The 20,109-nt window shown below is 40.7% G+C and overlaps 1 protein-coding gene across 1 annotated transcript in view; it reads left to right on the top strand.

Moving 5' to 3' along the window:
- LOC147012178 (rho GTPase-activating protein 5-like) overlaps positions 1-20,109 on the top strand; it is a 142,074-nt gene that overhangs the window by 109,497 nt on the left and 12,468 nt on the right. Inside the window, exons 10-11 of the mRNA XM_085855954.1 lie at positions 4,177-4,254; positions 16,212-16,343. Of these exons, the coding sequence (XP_085712080.1) occupies positions 4,177-4,254; positions 16,212-16,343 (210 nt within the window). The remainder of the gene's footprint in view (positions 1-4,176; positions 4,255-16,211; positions 16,344-20,109) is intronic.

Raw genomic sequence — 20,109 nt, 5'->3', positions numbered from 1 at the left:
ACTTAAAAACTGCTTCTAGTACGTGCTGCTTCCTTGCTTGACGCTCAGCATTTAAAACGATAGAGCATGGACAAGCATTGCTGGGGAAGCAATGGCAAACCACACAGTATAACCCTTACCAAGAAACTGCTTTGACAGCAACAACTCTTTGTGAAGAGTCCATTAAATCAAATCAAAAGGTTCTCACATGAAGTTAGGTTTATGCGCCTCAGGGAGGGTGGCTGTCATCTTGCGTCAGTGCTATCAAAGAGCAATCGAACACAGGGCAACAGAGTGTATTCCAATAATTGAGTGAGGCATCGTGTTGGCAAAATGCAAAGGGCTTCGGCTGCGTCATCATGAACCGTTTCGACCATTTAGTAGATGAGGAGTCAGATCCGCTCAACATAAAGGCCGCAAAAGCTAAGAAATTATCCAGAGCGACCAAACAGGCATGGTCAAACAGCATCCAAAGGACAATAAAGCAGCTGTTCTAAGTTCCGTTGCAGAGATGGAGCCACTGAGTCAGCTTGCGACTGTCGGGCTCGGGAGAGAGGGTCAGCGGCGCGTTCGCCAGTGGTCCAGCCTGTGTGTAACTGGCACTTCAATGGAAATTCCCTTTGGGCCTGACTGCGGATCCATGTGTCTGCCTGACACCTCCAAGAATCAACTGGTTTAAAGACGAGGGTGAGGTGTTCTCTGCTGACAAGTCTGGGGGTCGTGGTTGCTCCCAATGTGGACAGACATGTGGAGGTCAGCCACGCAGATGGATGTGGCATTCATGGAGGGGAGTTTCCTGCTGTACATACTTTAAGGTGGCTTGTTTGAGAGCTTTGGTGGGTAAAGTGAGAAAAGGGTTATCATCTTTACTGGACTGGTCAGAGGGTGGGGGATCGGTTGAAGAGTGTCGGTCGTGTTTGCTGGATGGATCTATGACAGGTGCATGTGTTGATAGGGGTGTGGGTGGCACTCTATAGTAGTGTATATGACTCAAAAACGAGTTCTAAATGAAGAAACAGCTCAAAAAATTATGTGATGACAAAGCTCCGGGGCTGGATAATATTAAAATTAAGGGAGGTGGCAGAGCAGATAAATGCGGTGTTAGAGGATATCTTTAATAGCTTGTTGGAGTCAGGACAGGTACCAGAGGATTGGAGAGCAGCAAATGTAACTCCATTATTCAAGAAAGGATCTAGAGCTGTTAGGGTTAGGTCTCCATCATCGCTTCAGACATTAAATCCTTCCTCTTCTCCAATGGCTTGATTTCCGATCATCAGTTTGGTTTCAGACCAGGTCACTCTACCCTGAACATGCTGCTTCTGCTTTCCCAACAAAGGATGGAGGTCCTCAATGCCAGGCATGAGATCAGAGCCATCTCCCGAGACATATCGTGAGCTTTCAATACGGTCTGGCACCCTGCCCTGCTCACCAAACTCTCTTCTTTTTTGTATACATTGTCGAGGCTCGTATGAGAGCGAACACACAACACACAGTAAGGGGGGCAGGAGACGAGAGGGGTGGGAGAGGGAAGGATAAAACAGTGGGGAACAGAGACATTTGGAGATCTGTGGAAGGGAGAGGGATGGGGTGGGGAACACGGGGGTATACAAGATGGACATTACAGGGATTTTCAGGAAGGAAAGCAGGGAATTTGAAGGAGGTGGGTTTTGGGTGGTTTATCAGGGGTAGAAAAAATTTGGAAGAGGGAAGATAATAGGTGGCGGTGATCGGCTGTTTTGCAGGCCTGGAGGGAAGAATGGGATTGAAGAGGGAAGCAAGTAATAAAACAATTCAATAATTGATGGATTTAATCCGGATGAAAATAACAAAATATACAAAACATTTAGTGTTTTACTATTTTTTAGATCCTCGTGGAGGATCTCTAAGTCTTACTCACGTTGTTGTTCTTCATCTTCTTCTTGTGGACTTTTTTATTTCACAGCCTACAGTTTTCATCGAAACTTCCAGAAACTTGGCGTATATATGTAAAAATTCCCTGCGCAGACAGTAACCATCTCCGATTTTGAAAATTCCTCCTAGAAAAAAGTTATGACGTCAAAATATCTCCGCTAATAGAAATGGCCTAAAATTTTATCTCCGAAACTAGGCAAGCTTTTTGAATTCTGTTTGCGGGAATCGAACAGGGCATTCGCAGAGATGAATTACCGCACATATGATACATAACTATGACATCATATCAATTTTTATGACGTCATTCCTATTTTTTGATATTTTTTGTTTCACAACCCAGAGTTTTCATCAGATCTTCGTGAAACTTCCCATGTATATGCAGAAAGCCCACGCACAGGCAGTAACCATCTCCGATTTTGGAAATTCTTCCTAGAAAAAAAGTTGATGTCATAATATCGCCGCTAATGGAAATCGCCTATACCATTATCTCCGAAACTAGGCAAGCTGTTTAAATTTTGTTTGCGGGAATCAAGCCGGGCATTTGCACAGATAATTTATCGCAAACCTGATACATCACAATGACGTCATATTCGTTTTTATGACATCATCATTAAGAGGACGAGGATCTTAGCTTATTTGAGCAAGAAACAAGTTTGTTACCTCTAAGAAACAAGAAAAAAGCACATTAAAAAAAAATGTAAAACATAGAGGGATGAAATCTCAACAACAAAAAAAACAGCCAAACAAGGTAGGAATGACACCACATTACAATGCCACAGCACGACACCACAATCCTCATGGTTTAGCATCACAATATGTTTTTTTGACATTGTTCCATCACAATCCCACAACAAAAGTAAAATGTCAAATGATAGCTTAATGGTAATCCATGAGAGGATTGTGGTGTCATATTGTGGCATTCCTCCCTTGTTTGGTTCTTTTTTGAGATTTTATTCCTCTTTTTTACGTTGTTTTTTTTCACGTTGAAGTATATTTAATAAAGATCTTCATGGAGTAACACACTTTAAAATATCTACATTCTACCTTCTTTTTCGAAGAATCAATACTCCACCGCCCGATGTTGCACCATGATTTTGCAGTGGGCGGTGATAGTAGTTCAGAGGTTTGGTTATGAGTGAAACCAAGAGTGCAACACAATCGACTCTTTTGAAGTCCATGAGATCATGTAAATTGATCGTATAACTTAAATTTTTCCCATCACTAAGGACGGGTACTTTTGCTTCTCTAGATTACTGTGTACAGTCTTGGTCACTACATCTGAGGAAGAACACAGCTACCATAGAGAGGGTATAGTGGAGGGCCACAAGATTGAATCTGGGACTAACTAGCTCGACTAATCTATGAGGAGCAGCTGAAAGAGACAGGACGTTTCACATTAGAAAGGATATGATTACGAGGAGGATCTAATAGAGATGTTAAAGATAATGAATGGTTTAGTCAAGATAAATACAGAGGGGGTTTTCAGCAGAATGGACAATTACGACCAGGGGCCAAAGCCTAAGAGTCAAGAAGATGAGAAAACGGACAGTATTAAGCCAGGGCTCTTTCAGTCAGAGAGTATTCAATGCATGGAATGGTCTTCCTAGTGGCAGCAGAGGGGTAGATTGCTTTAAATTGGAATTGGATAAGTATCTGGATGCATTGGAGATAGAGGGGTTGCAGGGATTTTGACAGGACTTGGAGTCAGCTTGTGTGTGGATGGGAGATGGTTTATGGGCCTGGTGTCATGCTGGCATGATGAACCGAATTGCCTCCTCCCGTGTTGAAGTTCCTTGTGTGTGACATTTGCTTCCAGAATCATGACTTCCCTTGATCAGGGTTCAATGGGGAAAAAAAAAATTCAACGGAGTAAAACCTGTTTGTACAATCATCATGGCTAGCGACAGTTCACTGTAATAATAAAAACAACCAGGTAAGTTCATTCATGTTGAGAATGTCCAAGCATGACTATCGTCATGAACCCAAAAGTCTTAACACATGAGGGTGGTGATTATGTGGCATCGCGTTATTAATTTTGTGCTAATTGAATGCCATTGTGAAGGGTTGAACATCCGAATTTTTAATGACCTTTATTACTTGTAACCACCTTTTGTTGGTTCAAAAGTGTTATCCATTTGTTGGTTCCTGATAAGAGTTTAATCTCTTCCCTCCTCCCACCACCACTTTTTCACTCCCCATTCCAAATTCTGCATCATTTATGTCCTTTTATTTTGATGTTCAATTAAAGTCTCATATGATCTGTGGGAATTTTTCTGCACATTGCAGGGCTGACAACAGAGGGGCTTTACCGCGTCAGTGGCAACAAAACAGAACAAGAAGCATTGCAAAAGCAATTTGAATCGGGTAAGTGGTGATCTGAACGTCAACCCGAGGGTCAAAAAACTGGCCAGGTATAATTTGTCGACTAATCTCGCATGCGGAATCATAAAATGTCACACCATTGGGCAAAAAGAATCGATACTGTTGGAGTTGAATCGTAGGAAGATCCTCTGTCCATTCTTGAAATGAAGCACTTAGAAGGAAATGATGTTCACTGATTTGCAAAACGGATTTCCCATCTCCCGTTTTTAATGTTATTTTCATTCCGTTACGTCTTCCCCATACTTATGTGTCATTCTGGTGACAAAATTGGCTCAAGGGTGCCGCAAAGGATTTAAGGGGTGAAACACTCAGTTGGATGAGGCGTGCTTGGGTCTGCCCCCTTGATAAAGAAAGTCTGGGGAGGAAACTTTTTTGGTTGTTAGATCTTGGTTTCTTATCATACCTGCTTCCTCTGGGAGGAAAAGTTGTTGTCGATGCTCCTTCACTTCGGTAGGGATCAGTGGTTGCATTACTTTCACAAGTCCACATGTGCAGGTAAAAATTACCTGCCTGCTCTCCAGATAGGCCCAGCCATTTTCGATTTTATAATTATCAGATGTACCCACACACAATCAAACAGAGAATTCCCTTATTTTAATGTAGCTGCAAAACACCCGCTCCCTCTTACTCCTCATGCCGCTATGGTGACCCGTATCCATTGGGATACACAACCTTCCATTGCGAGGTGGGGGGGGGGGGTTCGTGCTCATTAAGTGTTGCTGAGTACCCCCAGCAGGTATGCAAATCCAGCCATGTGTGTTTTTTTAGGATTTTCACACACACATACATACACATACATACATACATACATACATACATACATATACACATACATACGTACACAAATACACACATACACATACATACATACATACACACATACATGCACATATACAGTGCATACATACATAAATACACAAACATACATACATACACACACATACATACGTATACACACACACATACATATACACACACTTACATACATACATATACACACATACATACATATACACATACACATACATATATACATATACACACATACATACATACACACACATACATACATATACACACACACATACATATACACACACTTACATACATACATATACACACATACATACATACATACATATGTTGCAGTTCTATAAAGCCGCAGGCCTCTGAGGCAATGGCACACAACATACAGTGATCCCGAGGCAGTCATTTCAATAGTATGTGTATTTGTTAGCCCTTTCCATATGTCTAGTGGGTAAATGGGAAAGATGCATTGCGTAGGGAGGGCTCTTTTAGTTAGGTCTCTTTAATCATCAATCTTTGCACTTCTTCATTTTCCTCTCTCACACGAAACATGCAAGCAAGCAGCACGCACGCAAATCCATAACGACAATCGGAACCAAGCAAGCACACCACAAGCGCCTCATTTTCATTTACCCGCCAATTTTCCATTCAAAACTGTGCACAAATTCTCAACTGCTGTCTCACCTCAGACCTTCATTCTGCTCACCATACTCTACCAAGCTCACCACAACTACTTCATACGACTACCAAAAATCCCCACAGCAACTCACACTTATATTATAATTAGAAACGTGCCCGTTATTGACGATATCATTACAAAGAATTTCCACCTCTTCGCCACAACATACTCGTACTTCACGACAAATGCCACAACATTCTCCTACTTCTCTACAACCGCCGTAACTGCCACATATTCATCAAACACTCACCGCAGCTTCGAGGAATGCTGAGGAGACAACGGTCGGGTTATTGCAGGGCATAACTCAAGGCATGAACGTGTGCTCAAGCTCGGAGGACCTATGGGTAGTGCAGGTATTTCCCTAAAATCCCACGTTTTAATGGAGGCCAGCGCGCTTTCAGGGCCAAAGAGCGCCTCCAAAAACCATGGCCCCATGTAAAAGTCAGAGCTCTTACGTGTGGCACTGTCAGCAAGTGACTAAACCATATTTCGGTTTCTTGGCCTAGCAGGGCATGGCTACGACTGCAATGGACCAATGGGGAAGCTTGATTTCACTAAGAGCCTTGTTTGATCCGATTTTTGGCTCCTGCCCTCGCCCAGGGCTCATAAAAAGAGTGAACGCATCTCATTTGAGAGAAGACGACATAATTGCCAGGGACAGAGCTGGAGAATCACCTTCGGGCAGAATCGTCGGGGACAGCGTTAGAGAAACGCCTTCAGAGAGGATCGCCAGGAGACAGAACGAGCCAGGAGCAGAAGACACCAGAGCTCGACAGGAATCGGACCTTGCCGAGGAAATGGGCGGCGCAGGACAAGCGTCGATGATGAGAGAGGGGCCATGCGAGTCAGTGTGACCAAGCATGGGATCAGGAGCTATGGTTGCGAGCCGGGGCTGCTCTCGTTCTATCGATGCTCAGTTAGGCTGCATCCTGCAGCGACACTTTCACATAGATTCTTACACGATAACGATAGGGTCTTATCTTTTCTCTTATGCATCTTTCTCTACCATCTATCTCTCGTCTACTGTGAATGCAAAAGAGCAATCAGCATGGGCAAGCCCTGACCAATTCTTCTTTTCAGAGCAAACCCAAGAGTGAACCGTACTGACCTGCACCTCACATTCTTCCTCTTACGCCGTGCTGCATCCTCCATTGCATTACACTCACACCTCTCAAACACGCACCCAAGATACCCTCAGTATTTCTCCCTCCTCCCCATTTCCTAAGCGTTTTGGGTTGCGCATGTCTGCCGACCACGAAAGGTATTGAGAGGTCACTTATCCTCAACTGCTTCTTTCTCTCTGAGCTATCTCTACGTTTCTTTGGGTTTGTGTGTGTGTGATGGCACCTGGCATAGCATAAGGTCAGACTATAAGAATATTCGGGGTAACTCTGCACTGTCTTCTTTTGTAAATACTGCATGTCTTTTGCCGCACCCCACAAATTATTTGCTTTCCCTGCTGTACATTTGCAATAAATCTCATAATGTGCCATATTAACTTTCCTCGCTCTTTGTTTAAATAATTGTGCCTGTTAGACATGTATCCAGCTCGTTTTTGTCTTTTCCTCCATTGGTCTAGCATGGTCTGCACCCTAGCTTTGCTGGGACGTTATTCTCCAAAATATGCTATTTAGCTAGTACGTACTTGGCAGCTCTGCTCAGCTGCACCTGATACAGTAAGTAACTTAAGTAATGCAAGTACGTATCGAGGGCACAATTCTCCAATAATGAGGTCACATGCTCCCAGGTAAACGGTTGTCAGACGGAGGACACTGGGTCACGTGGTCAAGTTATGGGTGTTCACAGGCGATTGGTGACCCGCCGCAACACAGTTATTCATGTGCGATGGCCTGCAATTCCCAGTGAATCCAGAGAGGAACCCAAGACAGCCTTCCTTCGTGGTTTCTCCACGATGCTGGGGCCGCCGCACATGCATGCATACATACATGCATACATACATACATACATGTATACAGTGGGGAGAACAAGTATTTGATACACTGCCGATTTTGCAGGTTTTCCCACTTACAAAGCACATAGAGGTCTGTAATTTTTATCATCGGTACACTTCAACTGTGAAAGACAGAATCTAAAACAAAAATTCTGAAAATCACATTGTATGGTTTTTAAATAATTAATTTTCATTTTATTGCATGAAATAAGTATTTGATCACCTACCAACCAGTAAGAATTCCAGCTCTCACAGACCTGTTAGTTTTGTCTTTAAGAAGCCCTCCCATTCTCCACTCATTAACTGCATTAACTGCACCAGTTTGAACTCGTTATCTGCATAAAAGACAGCTGTCCGCACTCAATCAATCAGACTCCAATCTCACCAAAATGGGCAAGACCAGAGAGCTGTCTAAGGACATCAGGGACAAAATTGTAGACTTGCACAAGGCTGGGATGGGCTACAGGACAATAGGCAAGCAGCTTCGTGAGAAGGCAACAACTGTTGGCGCAATTATTAGGAAATGGAAGAAGTTCAAGATAACAGTCACACTCCCTCAATCTGGGGCTCCATGCAACATCTCACCTCGTGGAGCCTCAATGATCATGAGAGGTGAGGGATCAGCCCAGAACGACATGGCAGGACCTGGTCAATGACCTGAAGAGAGCTGGGACCACAGTATCAAAGAAAACCATAATTAACACACTACGCCGTCATGGATTAAAATCCTGCAGCGCACGCAAGGTCCCTCTGCTCAAGCCAGCGCATGTCCAGGCCCGTCTGAAGTTTGCCAATGACCATCTGGATGATCCAGAGGAGGAATGGGAAAAGGTCATGTGGTCTGATGAGACCAAAATAGAGCTTTTTGGTTTAAACTCCACTCACCGTGTTTAGAGGAAGAAGAAGGATGAGTACAACCCCAAGAACACCATCCCAACCGTGAAGCATGGTGGTGGAAACATCATTCTTTGGGGATGCTTTTCTGCAAAGGGGACAGGACGACTGCACCGTATTGAGGGAAGGATGGATGGGGCCATGTATCGCGAGATCTTGGCCAACAACCTCCTTCCCTCAACAAGAGCATTGAAAATGGGGCGTGGCTGGGTCTTCCAGCATGACAACGACCCAAAACACACAGCCAGGGCAACTAAGGAGTGGCTCCAGAAGAAGCATCTCAAGGTCCTGGAGTGGCCGAGCCAGTCTCCAGACCTGAACCCAATGGAAAATCTTTGGAGGGAGCTGAAAGTCTGTGTTGCCCAGCGACAGCCCCGAAACCTGAAGGATCTGGAGAAGATCTGTATGGAAGAGTGGGCCAAAATCCCTGCTGTAGTCTGTGCAAACCTGGTTAAGAACTACAGGAAACGTCTGATCTCTGTAATTGCAAACAAAGGTTTCTGTACCAAATATTAATTCTGTTTTTCTGATATATCAAATACTTATTTCATGCAAAAAAATGCAAATTAATTATTTAAAAATCATACAATGTAATTTTCAGGATTTTTGTTTAAGATTCCGTCTTTCATAGTTGAAGTGTACCTATGATGAAAACTACAGACCTCTACGTGCTTTGTAAGTGGGAAAACCTGCAAAATCGGCAGTGTATCAAATACTTGTTCTCCCCACTGTACATTATACATACATATATACATACATGCATACATATACACACAAAAACATACATACATACATACACACAGTTGCCTTGTTTTTTTTAGTGGATCTGTAAGATCAGTATTGTTTTATATAGTGGATTTGTAAGATCAGTATTGTTTTATATAGTGGATTTGTAAGATCAGTATTGTTTTATATAGTGGATTTGTAAGATCAGTATTGTTTTATATAGTGGATTTGAAAGATCAGTATTGTTTTATATAGTGGATCTGTAAGATCAGTATTGTTTTATAGAGTGGATTTGTAAGATCAGTATTGTTTTATATAGTGGATTTGTAAGATCAGTATTGTTTTATATTGTGGATTTGTAAGATCAGTATTGTTTTATATTGTGGATCTGTAAGACCAGTATTGTTTAATATTGTCGATCTGTAAGATCAGTATTGTTTTGTATAGTGAATCTGTAAGACCAGTATTGTTTTATAGAGTGGATCTGTAAGATCAGTATTGTTTTATATTGTGGATCTGTAAGACCAGTTTTGTTTAATATTGTGGATCTGTAAGATCAGTATTGTTTTGTATAGTGAATCTGTAAGATCAGTATTGTTTTATATAGTGGATCTGTAAGATCAGTATTGTTTTTTATCGTCGCTATGTAAGATCAATATTGTTTTATGTTGTGGATATGCAAGATCAGTATTGTTTTTTTATTGTGGATCTGTAAGGCCAGTAGTGTTTTTTTATATGGGATCTGCAAGACCAGTATTGTTTTATATTGTGGATCTGTAAGACCAGTATTGTTTTATAGAGTGGATCTGTAAGATCAGTATTGTTTTATATTGTGGATCTGTAAGACCAGTTTTGTTTAATATTGTGGATCTGTAAGATCAGTATTGTTTTGTATAGTGCATCTGTAAGACCAGTATTGTTTTATATTGTGGATCTGTAATATCAGTATTGTTTTATAGAGTGGATCTGTAAGATCAGTATTGTTTTTTTATCGTCGCTATGTAAGATCAGTATTGTTTTATATTGTGGATTTGTAAGATCAGTATTGTTTTATATGGTGCATCTATCTGTAAGAGCAGTATTGTTTTATATAGTGGATCTGTAAGACCAGTATTGTTTTATATTGTGGATCTGTAAGAGCAGTATTGTTTTATATTGTGGATCTGTAAGAGCAGTATTGTTTTATATTGTGGATCTGTAAGACCAGTATTGTTTTATATTGTGGATCTGTAAGAGCAGTATTGTTTTATATGGTGGATCTATCTGTAAGACCAGTGTTGTTTTATAATGTGGATCTGTAAGACCAGTATTGTTTTATATTGTGGATCTGTAAGACCAGTATTGTTTTATATTGTGGATCTGTAAGACCAGTATTGTTTTATATTGTGGATCTGTAAGACCAGCATTGTTAGCCTCCGCCATCGAAGATGGACGGAGGTTACTGTTTTCACCCCTGTCTGTTTGTTGGATTTGCTATATATGCGAAATATCCCTTATTGTTGGGTTTTCCGTGTGTGTGTGTGTGTGTGTGTGTGTGTGTGTCTGCAACGCGAGGCTCCACAGCACGAACTAGCAAACCAATTTCGATGAAACTTGGCCAACATGTGCAATATGTGTTGGGAATGTGCGTGTTTGAATTTCGTTGCCTCGCAACCACCCATTGCTGTGCAGCAGCCGAAAAACCGCGTACAGTATTTTCAATACTTGTTCTTCAGTTTTGAATGTAGAGAAACGAGACTTCGGAATTAAACACTTCGAGATATTTAGAAAATTTTACTCGAGCCGATTTTTGATTGAGGTTTTATTTTTCAAATGGTAGTCCTTCAAAAATCGGGTGTCTATTTACCATCATTTAAGGTGTGTATGCAGTGTTTGTAAGGAACTACACCGCCGTTCCACCTTCGATCTCTCCTCGATCCAAACGTTATTGACCAAAGTGAAAAGGATCCAAAATAAATGGAATCACCGGCATTTCTGTCTTTGTGGATTTCTAATAATATGTTTATTTATTTCCCGAAAACGATTCCACGACCCACACACCACCTTCAATTATTTATTTATTTACCGAAAACAATTCCACGATCCACACACCACCTTCAATTATTTATTTATTTACTGAAAACGATTCCACGACCCACACACCACCTCCAATTATTTATTTATTTACTGAAAACGATTCCACGACCCACACACCACCTCCAATTATTTATTTATTTACGGAAAACGATTCCCCACCCACACACCACCTCCAATTTAATTATTCATTTATTTACCGAAAACGATTCCCCACCCACACTCCACCTCCAATTATTTATTTATTTTCCGTAAACGATTCCACGATCCACACACCACCGTCAATTATTTATTTATTTACTGAAAACGATTCCACGACCCACACACCACCTCCAATTATTTATTTATTTACGGAAAACGATTCCCCACCCACACACCACCTCCAATTATTTATTTATTTTCCGAAAACGATTCCCCACCCACACTCCACCTCCAATTATTTATTTATTTACTGAAAACTATTCCACGACCCACACACCACCTCCACTTATTTATTATTTAAAGTGGGAGTGGCGTAGGAAAGTGGGCGTGGCTTATGAAAAATATTGTGTGGCTCAGGTGTGGTCAAACAAGAGCATTGAGAGAAGTTTATCAGGTTTTCCGTGTGTGTGTGTGTGTGTGTGTGTGTGTGTGTGTGTGTGTGTGTGTGTGTGTGTGTGTGTGAGAGTGCGTGCATGCAACGCGCGGCTCCACAGCACAAACCAGCAAACCGATTATTTTTCAAATGGTAGTCCTTCAAAAATAGGGTGTCTATTTACCCTAATTTTTTATGAGGAGTGCCAGTTGGCAAAATACGCAATAGGAAAAATCTTGCCAGGCAGAGGAACAATTGTATGTGAACCAATACGTCTTGGCAATGAATCTTCGTCTGTGGATCAGTCAGAATGAAAAGCATCGTATCCAGCGCTTCAATCCTAGCGAATCCCTTGTCGCCTACCGGCTTGTTTGTTTGTTTGATTGTGAACAGTATTACGGAAAAACTCCTGGACGGATTTCGCCGAAACTTGGTGGGGGGATTAGGTATGGTCCAAGGATCATGCTATTGCATTTTGGACTAAGTCCAAAGTCCAATATGGCCGCTATGGCGGCCATTTTGAAAAAATATTTGAATTTTTGTTTCTGCATTTCTACATGTTTTAAGTGATATCCAACCAAAAAAAAAAAATTGTTTTTTTGAGAAAATTTGAGAAAATTTGAAATTTGAGAAAAAAAAAAACAATTTTGCAACTTTTTTTCAAAAACGTTTCGATATTATTTGAAAAATAATTGAATTTTTATTTTTTGCATTTCTACATGTTTTAAATGATTTCCAACCCCCCCCCCCCAGAAAAATTTGTTAGAGAAAAAAAAAACAAATTTTGCACCTTTTTTTTTTTCAAAAAAATTTCGATTTTTTTTTGGCATTTCTACATGCACAACGATCTAGTTTAGTTTATGCAATCGTGGTTCACTAGAGTCTGATCCGTTTTGACCTACAATGAATAGGATATCAGGTTCACTTAAGTGACCCAGCAGTATTGGCGGCGGAGGTTTTGCACTCTACCAAGTGCTCCCCCTCTAGTTTTATAATGTGATCTGTAAGACCAGTATTGTTTTATATTCTGGATCTGTAAGATCAGTATTGTTTTATATTGTGGATCTCTAAGACCAGTATTGTTTTATATTCTGGATCTGTAAGATCAGTATTGTTTTATATTGTGGATCTCTAAGACCAGTATTGTTTTATATTGTGGATCTGTAAGACCAGTATTGCTTTATATTGTGGATCTGTAAGACCAGTATTTTTATATTGTGGATCTGTAAGACCAGTATTGCTTTATATTGTGGATCTGTAAGACGAGTATTTTTTATATTGTGGATCTGTAAGACCAGTATTGTTTTATATCGTGGATCTGCAAGACCAGTATTGTTTTATATCGTGGATCTGTAAGACCAGTATTGTTTTATATTGTGGATCTGTAAGACCAGTATTGTTTTATATAGTGGATCTATAAGATCATTATTGTTTACATTGTGGATCTGTAAGACCAGTATTGTTTTATATGGTGGATCTATCTGTAAGACGCGACCAGGGTTCCGTCAGGAAGGGCATCCGGCGTAAAACATGTGCCAAATCACTCTGCGGATCATACGGATGATCCGCTGTTGCGACCCCTAAAGGGAGCAGCCGAAAGAAGAAGAAGAAGATCTATCTGTAAGACCAGTATTGTTTTATATCATGGATCTGTAAGACCAGTATTGTTTTATATTGTGGATCTGTAAGACCAGTATTGTTTTATATTGTGGATCTGCAAGACCAGTATTGTTTTATATGGTGGATCTATCTGTAAGACCAGTATTGCCTGTAAAATTGTATTTTTTTTTCAATCCATGTGCAAAAACAAATGCTTCTTTGTCCATCGATAACACAAAACAGAATTTTCGTTTTCTAAAATGGAACTTAGGTTTTTAAAAAATGGAAAAAGCACTTTTTTAATGAATTTAAATCACTGATATTAAATACAAGCAAAGTGATCATTTTATATCCATCTGTAATCTGTCCTTTTTGTGAGGCAAGCATCATTTTTCTTGGTTTGGAATGTTGCAAACGAACCAACCTGTTTTCTTCTCCCTACCAAGTTGAGAATCCCTTACAGACAATCTAAAATATTGTGATAGGCTTGCACATTTTATCCTGAGGGCTCACTACTCTTGCTTGGCTTCTCAATCCAATCTAGTAGTACAAGTAGTACGAAAGGTGCTGGGTGTCCATTGACGTGCAGACATTTTATATTGAAGCAAAGTACAAATTGAATTTTTGCATTCTGATATTGGGATACTGCATTACCTTCCCATCACAGGTGGACGTAGGTTATGTTTTCACCCCTGTCTGTGTTACTTGTGAAAATCGAAGATTTTTCACGTACTGTATATTGGTTGGTCTTGTACGTTATTCTGTCTGTTTGTCTGCTGTCTTTCTGTTTGTATGTTAGTGGCTTACAGGTCACACTTTTACTCCGATCTTCATGAAACTTCACAACCTGGTATAGTTGTTCATAAGCATGAAGCCTATTGATTTTGAGGTCAAAAGGTCAACAGAGGTCAGCAAGTTTGTCAGATATCTAAAATCCCCAATTTTGATCCCATTGACTTAGTATTTGAAGAGGATTTGCATATCAGGTCACTGAATTCAACCACCAATTATTTTTGAGGTCAACATAGGCCAAAAGGTCAACATGGGACGAATTTATAAAATTGTCAATTTTCATCCCATTGACTTGGAATTTGAAGATGATTTGCTTCTCAGGTCACTGAATTCAACCACTAATTATTTTTGAGCTCAACATAGGCCAAAAGGTCAACACAGGCCAAAAAGTCAACATAGGCCAAATTTCTAAAATTGGCAATTTTCATCCAATTGAATTGAAATTTGAAGAGGAGTTGCACATTTAGTCATTTAATTCAACCACCAATTCTTTTGAGGTGAACATAGGCCAAAAGGTCAACATAGGACAATGGTCAACAACATAGGTAACATTTCTAATATTGTCAATTTTCATTTGGTTGACTTGAAATTTGAAGAGGAGTTGTAGATTTGTTCATTGAATTCAACCACCAATTCTTTTGAGGTGAACATAGGCCAAAAGGTCAACATACGACAATGGTCAACAACATGGGTGACATTTCTAAAATCCTCAATTTTGATCCCATTGACCTGGAATTTGAAGAGGATTTTCTTATCAGGTCACTGAATTCAACGACCAATTATTTTTGAGCTCAACTTAGGCGAAAAGGTCAGTCAACATTGGCCAAAAAGTCAACATAGGCCAGATTTCTAAAATTGTCAATTTTCATTTGATTGACTTGAAATTTGAAGAGGAGTTGTAGATTTGTTCATTGAATTCAACCTCCAATTATTTTTAAGGTCAAATTTGTTTTTTGGATTTTGCAAGTTTCGTGCTGTGTCACCACCATCTTGTTGTTGTGCTATGTTAACCACCATCTTTCTTGTTTGTCTGTTTGTTTGTGTGCAGGATATCTTCAAAAGTTGTGTTTGGATTCGGATGAAATTTGGTGGGCAGGTTGGGTGTGTGACAATGACAAATTTATTTAATTTTGGTGAATATTCGAATCCATATCCAGATACGAGACTTTTTTAATTTTCAAAGTCATTCTACACCATTGAGAGATGGGACAACATAGGACAAAAATTATATATAACATGATATTTCAAAAATTATTGGCCCCAAAATGTTCTATTGGTTCAGGAATTTCATGGCAGAGGTATGTGCTCTACTGATTGCCCTTATAGTTTAATTGTTTATGTATCAGTTTGGCCTCACTGGATGGTCAAGAGGTATGCACAGTCACATCAAAGCTGTCTAGCTTGGGCTTGAATCCTAACCAAGCTACAAACTGTCATCCTGGTGTCTCACAGGCAGGGTGATTCATCAATGGGTGTTCCATCCCTCGAATGGACGTTAAGCCGGACGTCCCATCCGCTATCATTAGTCGGTGGACGTTAAAGATACCACAGTGTCTTTTGTGAAGAGTCGGCTGTCTATTGCTGGCACCATGAACAAATTTCAAAAGCTTTCCCTCACCTACAGGGGTAACTGCATCAGCAGCACAGCCTCACCACCTTGGAAATGATGCAGCCCTTCAGCCTTGTGCTGCATATGAAAGAAGATGTATAGTTTTTACTTTATTCCATTGTTTTATGCTGTGCATCTATAAAATGTAATTATGAACCCCATTTTTGTCCCTTTAATCACCAATGACGTCTCTGTTTTAGAGATGGTGTTGACAAGGGGTGTTTTATCCTCACAGATCATTTCATGAGTTTCGAAGCGCTGGATTTGAATGTGAATACGGTAGCTGGTTGCCTCAAGGCTTTCCTAACAGAGCTACCAGAACCCCTTCTGCCATGTGATGTCCATGCCGACCTGGTGGAGGCCTATGGTAAACCTCTTCAGTTGCACTTACCTGCTTTATTGTACTAAGCCCATTTGTCTATGTGCATGTATTCACTACAGTCTGTGCATGTTTTTTTTCCAGTTCTTATGAAACATTATAAACCAGGGTTTCATTTTATATGACACTTTAGATGACCATTCCATAAGGGAGAGCAGTATGAGCTCATGGCTAATAGTGAGAACTATAATTTCCAAGAGACTAATCCTCTCGTATTGACTGACCATGGAAATACAGAGATTGGTGGGTTTATTTGAAGACATGTTGAGATTGTGAGATTTGCCAGGATCGAAAGACATGTTGTGTTTAACAGACAAGCACTGTTGAAGGCTTTAATGAAAAGCTAAAAGAGCAAGTGGGAATTTTTTTTATATTCTCCAAAACTGGTGGAATTTTCACCTTTTCCCCTTTCTTTCCTTATGTGATGGATTCACGTTATATCAAACTGATATGTTCCATGGACTTGTATCAAAAACTTATATCTGGATACTCCCTTCCACCATCCACCCCGATCCCCCTGAAAAAATATCAAGCATAAGTAAGAAATATACGGTGTCGTAGTGTTGAGGATAACACGTGCCACTTTCCGTGACACAATGAATCAAACATGCAATCAGGGTCACCGTGAACCTTAAAAATAACTTATCAAGAAAGTGCATGCGAGGTCGGCTTCTATCGATATAGAACATGGAAGAGACGATTGTGCAGAAACCCATGAGCACGCTTCCAACTGTACACCTCAGTGCCAAGAGATAAAAGTACACCTCGGTGTGACACACCATGGGACTTCAACCTACTTTCATCGCACCACTCCGTATGCTCACCACACAGGATGAGGTGTACAAGTGGTGACGATGTCCTCTTTGAGGTAGCAAATCTACATTGTAAAAGGTAGTTGACTACTGCACACTTCGTTTACCACAGCTCTGCATTATCACACCAATTATAACATTTAATACACCACCAGATAACAAGTGGCATTACAGGAACACTTAATCACCGCTGCAGAACACGCGACACCATCATTGTGATCCTTTAGCAGTTAGGTGATAATATGTACGCAGTACTTCCACTGAATGTGGCTTTGCACTCAATCCTTCCATCGTGCGTTCTGGCGGACTTCCTTCAGGGAAACAGGGGGGAGGAGTGGTTCTGTACGCATATCTTGTTCACCTTGCGAAGCTCGAACACCGTTCTCATCGCGGTTACTACCCATTGTAAATGATATTATCTTTAAGAGGCGTCATACCCTGGTAATTTCATGGTTGTTCTCCACCCCAAGAAGAAGACCGTTTGGTGATTAATAATTTTCCCGTTATGCTCTGAGACTGTGGAACTCTCTCCCTTTTCGAACATGACCTGCCTCGTCGGTCACAATTTATCAACTTATTATAAACGCTGAGATTTTTGTGGTTGCTTTCCGTTAATTTATACCCTTTTTAATTCTTACTCATTCTTAATTTTTACTTTTCTTTGTAAAATGCTTTGAGATTTTATTTGAAACTAGGAAGAGGATACCTGCCGCTTCCCGGCTGGGTGAGCTTTTCCCAGGGGTGGTTTTAGGATGTGTTGGACATTGAAAAAACCTATGGAGCTATTCACCTCATGGTGGTTAACTTTTGCCTGCAGGCCGGCGGCAGCATTGCTTGACCCCACATCCCAATATACACTTTATAGCGGCCTTTGGCGGCCTCAAAACTGACATCAAGACCAATGAGTGGTGGCTTAAAACCTTGCCCAGATTTTGAAGTACCTACAACCAAATGTTGGGGCCTCTAAGTGCTGCCGTTCAGCCGTGAAAGAATAACAAATAAACGCACAAACACTTGAAATTATTTATAAGATGAGAAGCACGAAGCTACATAAATAATAAATTGAATCCAATCGAATTGTTTCAAAGTCTACCCATCCTTAGGCATGATATTAGGACCAAAGAAGGCCCCTTCAAGTTTTCTAAATATATACAGTATAATTTGATCTGTCTGCCTTACCCCTGCTTTTCTTCTTTCTTCCTTTTCCTACCTGCACGTGTACACGACATGTACACGGCCCCAATTGTAGCAATTATCAAAGTTCCCCAAAAAGGTTACAAATCCAATCACCAGCTGCTTTTAGCAACAGCCATTAGGTGAAATGTGAACATTTTCCCAATAATACTCAAAAACATATAGTCGGGCCTTTAAAGTTGCATTGTTCGGCTAAAGCAATGGCACATTGCCTTTGGGATTCTGACACTTGCAATTGGAGAGCCATTGTGCATTGACTGCCAGGTTGGAGCAGAGTACCACATTTTAATGCTGCTTTCTTTATGGATTCATGCCATTTAAAAAAGCTTTCAGCAATCATATTTCTATTACCTTTTCAAAGCGATTATAGAACAACCAACAGTTAGAAACTTATGTGCACGATGTTTTTGGTACCATAAGCGAAATTGCATCTTTCAAAATTAAATACACAACACCGGCATGAATTCCTGACGATTTTATGACGTATGCTGTCCTTTGTTCCTAATTTTAAAGCTGTTGTTTTCAAAAGAAAAAATACCCCTTCAAAGAAGAGAAAATTTTCAAACTTGAATCATTGTTATTATCAGCCAACAGCCTCACACTCGCGAGAAACATCGTTCACTCAAGGATCCTTTAAAAATGAGTCGATGCCCTTGGCGTCCATTGACTTCAGGATTTGTAAAATTGTCAGAAATTGCCAAATTGCTTTGATGGGAGAGTGGTTGAGAGCAGCTGGCGAAGAGGAACAAGCTTGATCATCAAGCCAAGCCGAGCTCAAAGCAGCAGGGAAGGTGCTTGTTTGTGGTTTTTCTGAGTGCTGAGAAGTTCCTTTTTTTGAATACAAAGTTGAGGCTCGTGGAGGAGCTCGAACATAGAACGGATCATGATGTAACAGAACAAACAGAACAGTAGAAAGATATGTGGGGCAACACCAACAGCACGGTTGAGGAACAAAATAGAGGGAGATTTGGAGAAATGAGGGGTAGAGGAGGACGTATCAGGTGGACAAGCAAACTCTCAGGAAGAAAAGACTGGAAATTTGGAAAGAGATGGGCTTGGGGAGTGTTAATAGGGATAGTAAAGATCATGGTTTTGGATTGGGGGTGATTTGGAATGGTGGTGAACAACTGTCTTGAAGATTTGGGGGAAATGATGAGATTGATGAGAATGTGGAAGTGGGTTCCACAAGCAGGGGAAAAAAAGGAACGAACGAGTGGAGGTGAGCAGTGATGCCAGATTTAGGTAGTTTCATCAGGAGGGGTTGAGCTTGGGCTGCGTGCACCCTGTAGAAACCTGCGAGGACAAAGCACAGAAAGAGCAGAGGGTGCAAGACCAGAATGGAGGTAGTCGAACACAGAAAGACCACCAACCCGTCTGCGATGCCGAAGTGACAGGCCCATAGACTCAGCTTCATCGCGGGAGATTCCAATGCCCTTGATTGCCTTGGTTTCAAGAGCATCAAACTGACAAAGGTGTGAACATGTAGAAACGCAGGAACATGGAGAAATGAGGGAACATAGAGATGTCGTGCAAGGTTGAGATCCGCTGGTAGATTTAACGCTCTGCGTGACTTCCTAAATTTTTTTTAATTTGTTGTCAGTGCCTAATGATCACTTTCACTTTTGATGCCTGTCAATGTCAGAAAATTGTACTTTTTATTGGACATTTTCACAATCTAAATTGTTATCTTTCCAAGATGCCTTGATGGCAGAAGCTCAGCTGCAATACTTTTATTCTGCTTCCAACTT

The sequence above is a fragment of the Eptatretus burgeri genome, chromosome 15 (assembly GCF_056783735.1).
Source record: "Eptatretus burgeri isolate ZD-2024b chromosome 15, Ebu_testis_v1, whole genome shotgun sequence".
NCBI classification, from domain to species: Eukaryota; Metazoa; Chordata; class Myxini; order Myxiniformes; family Myxinidae; genus Eptatretus; species Eptatretus burgeri.
The sequence above is the reverse complement of the archived record's forward strand: the minus strand, read 5'-3'. Positions and strand labels throughout refer to the sequence as shown.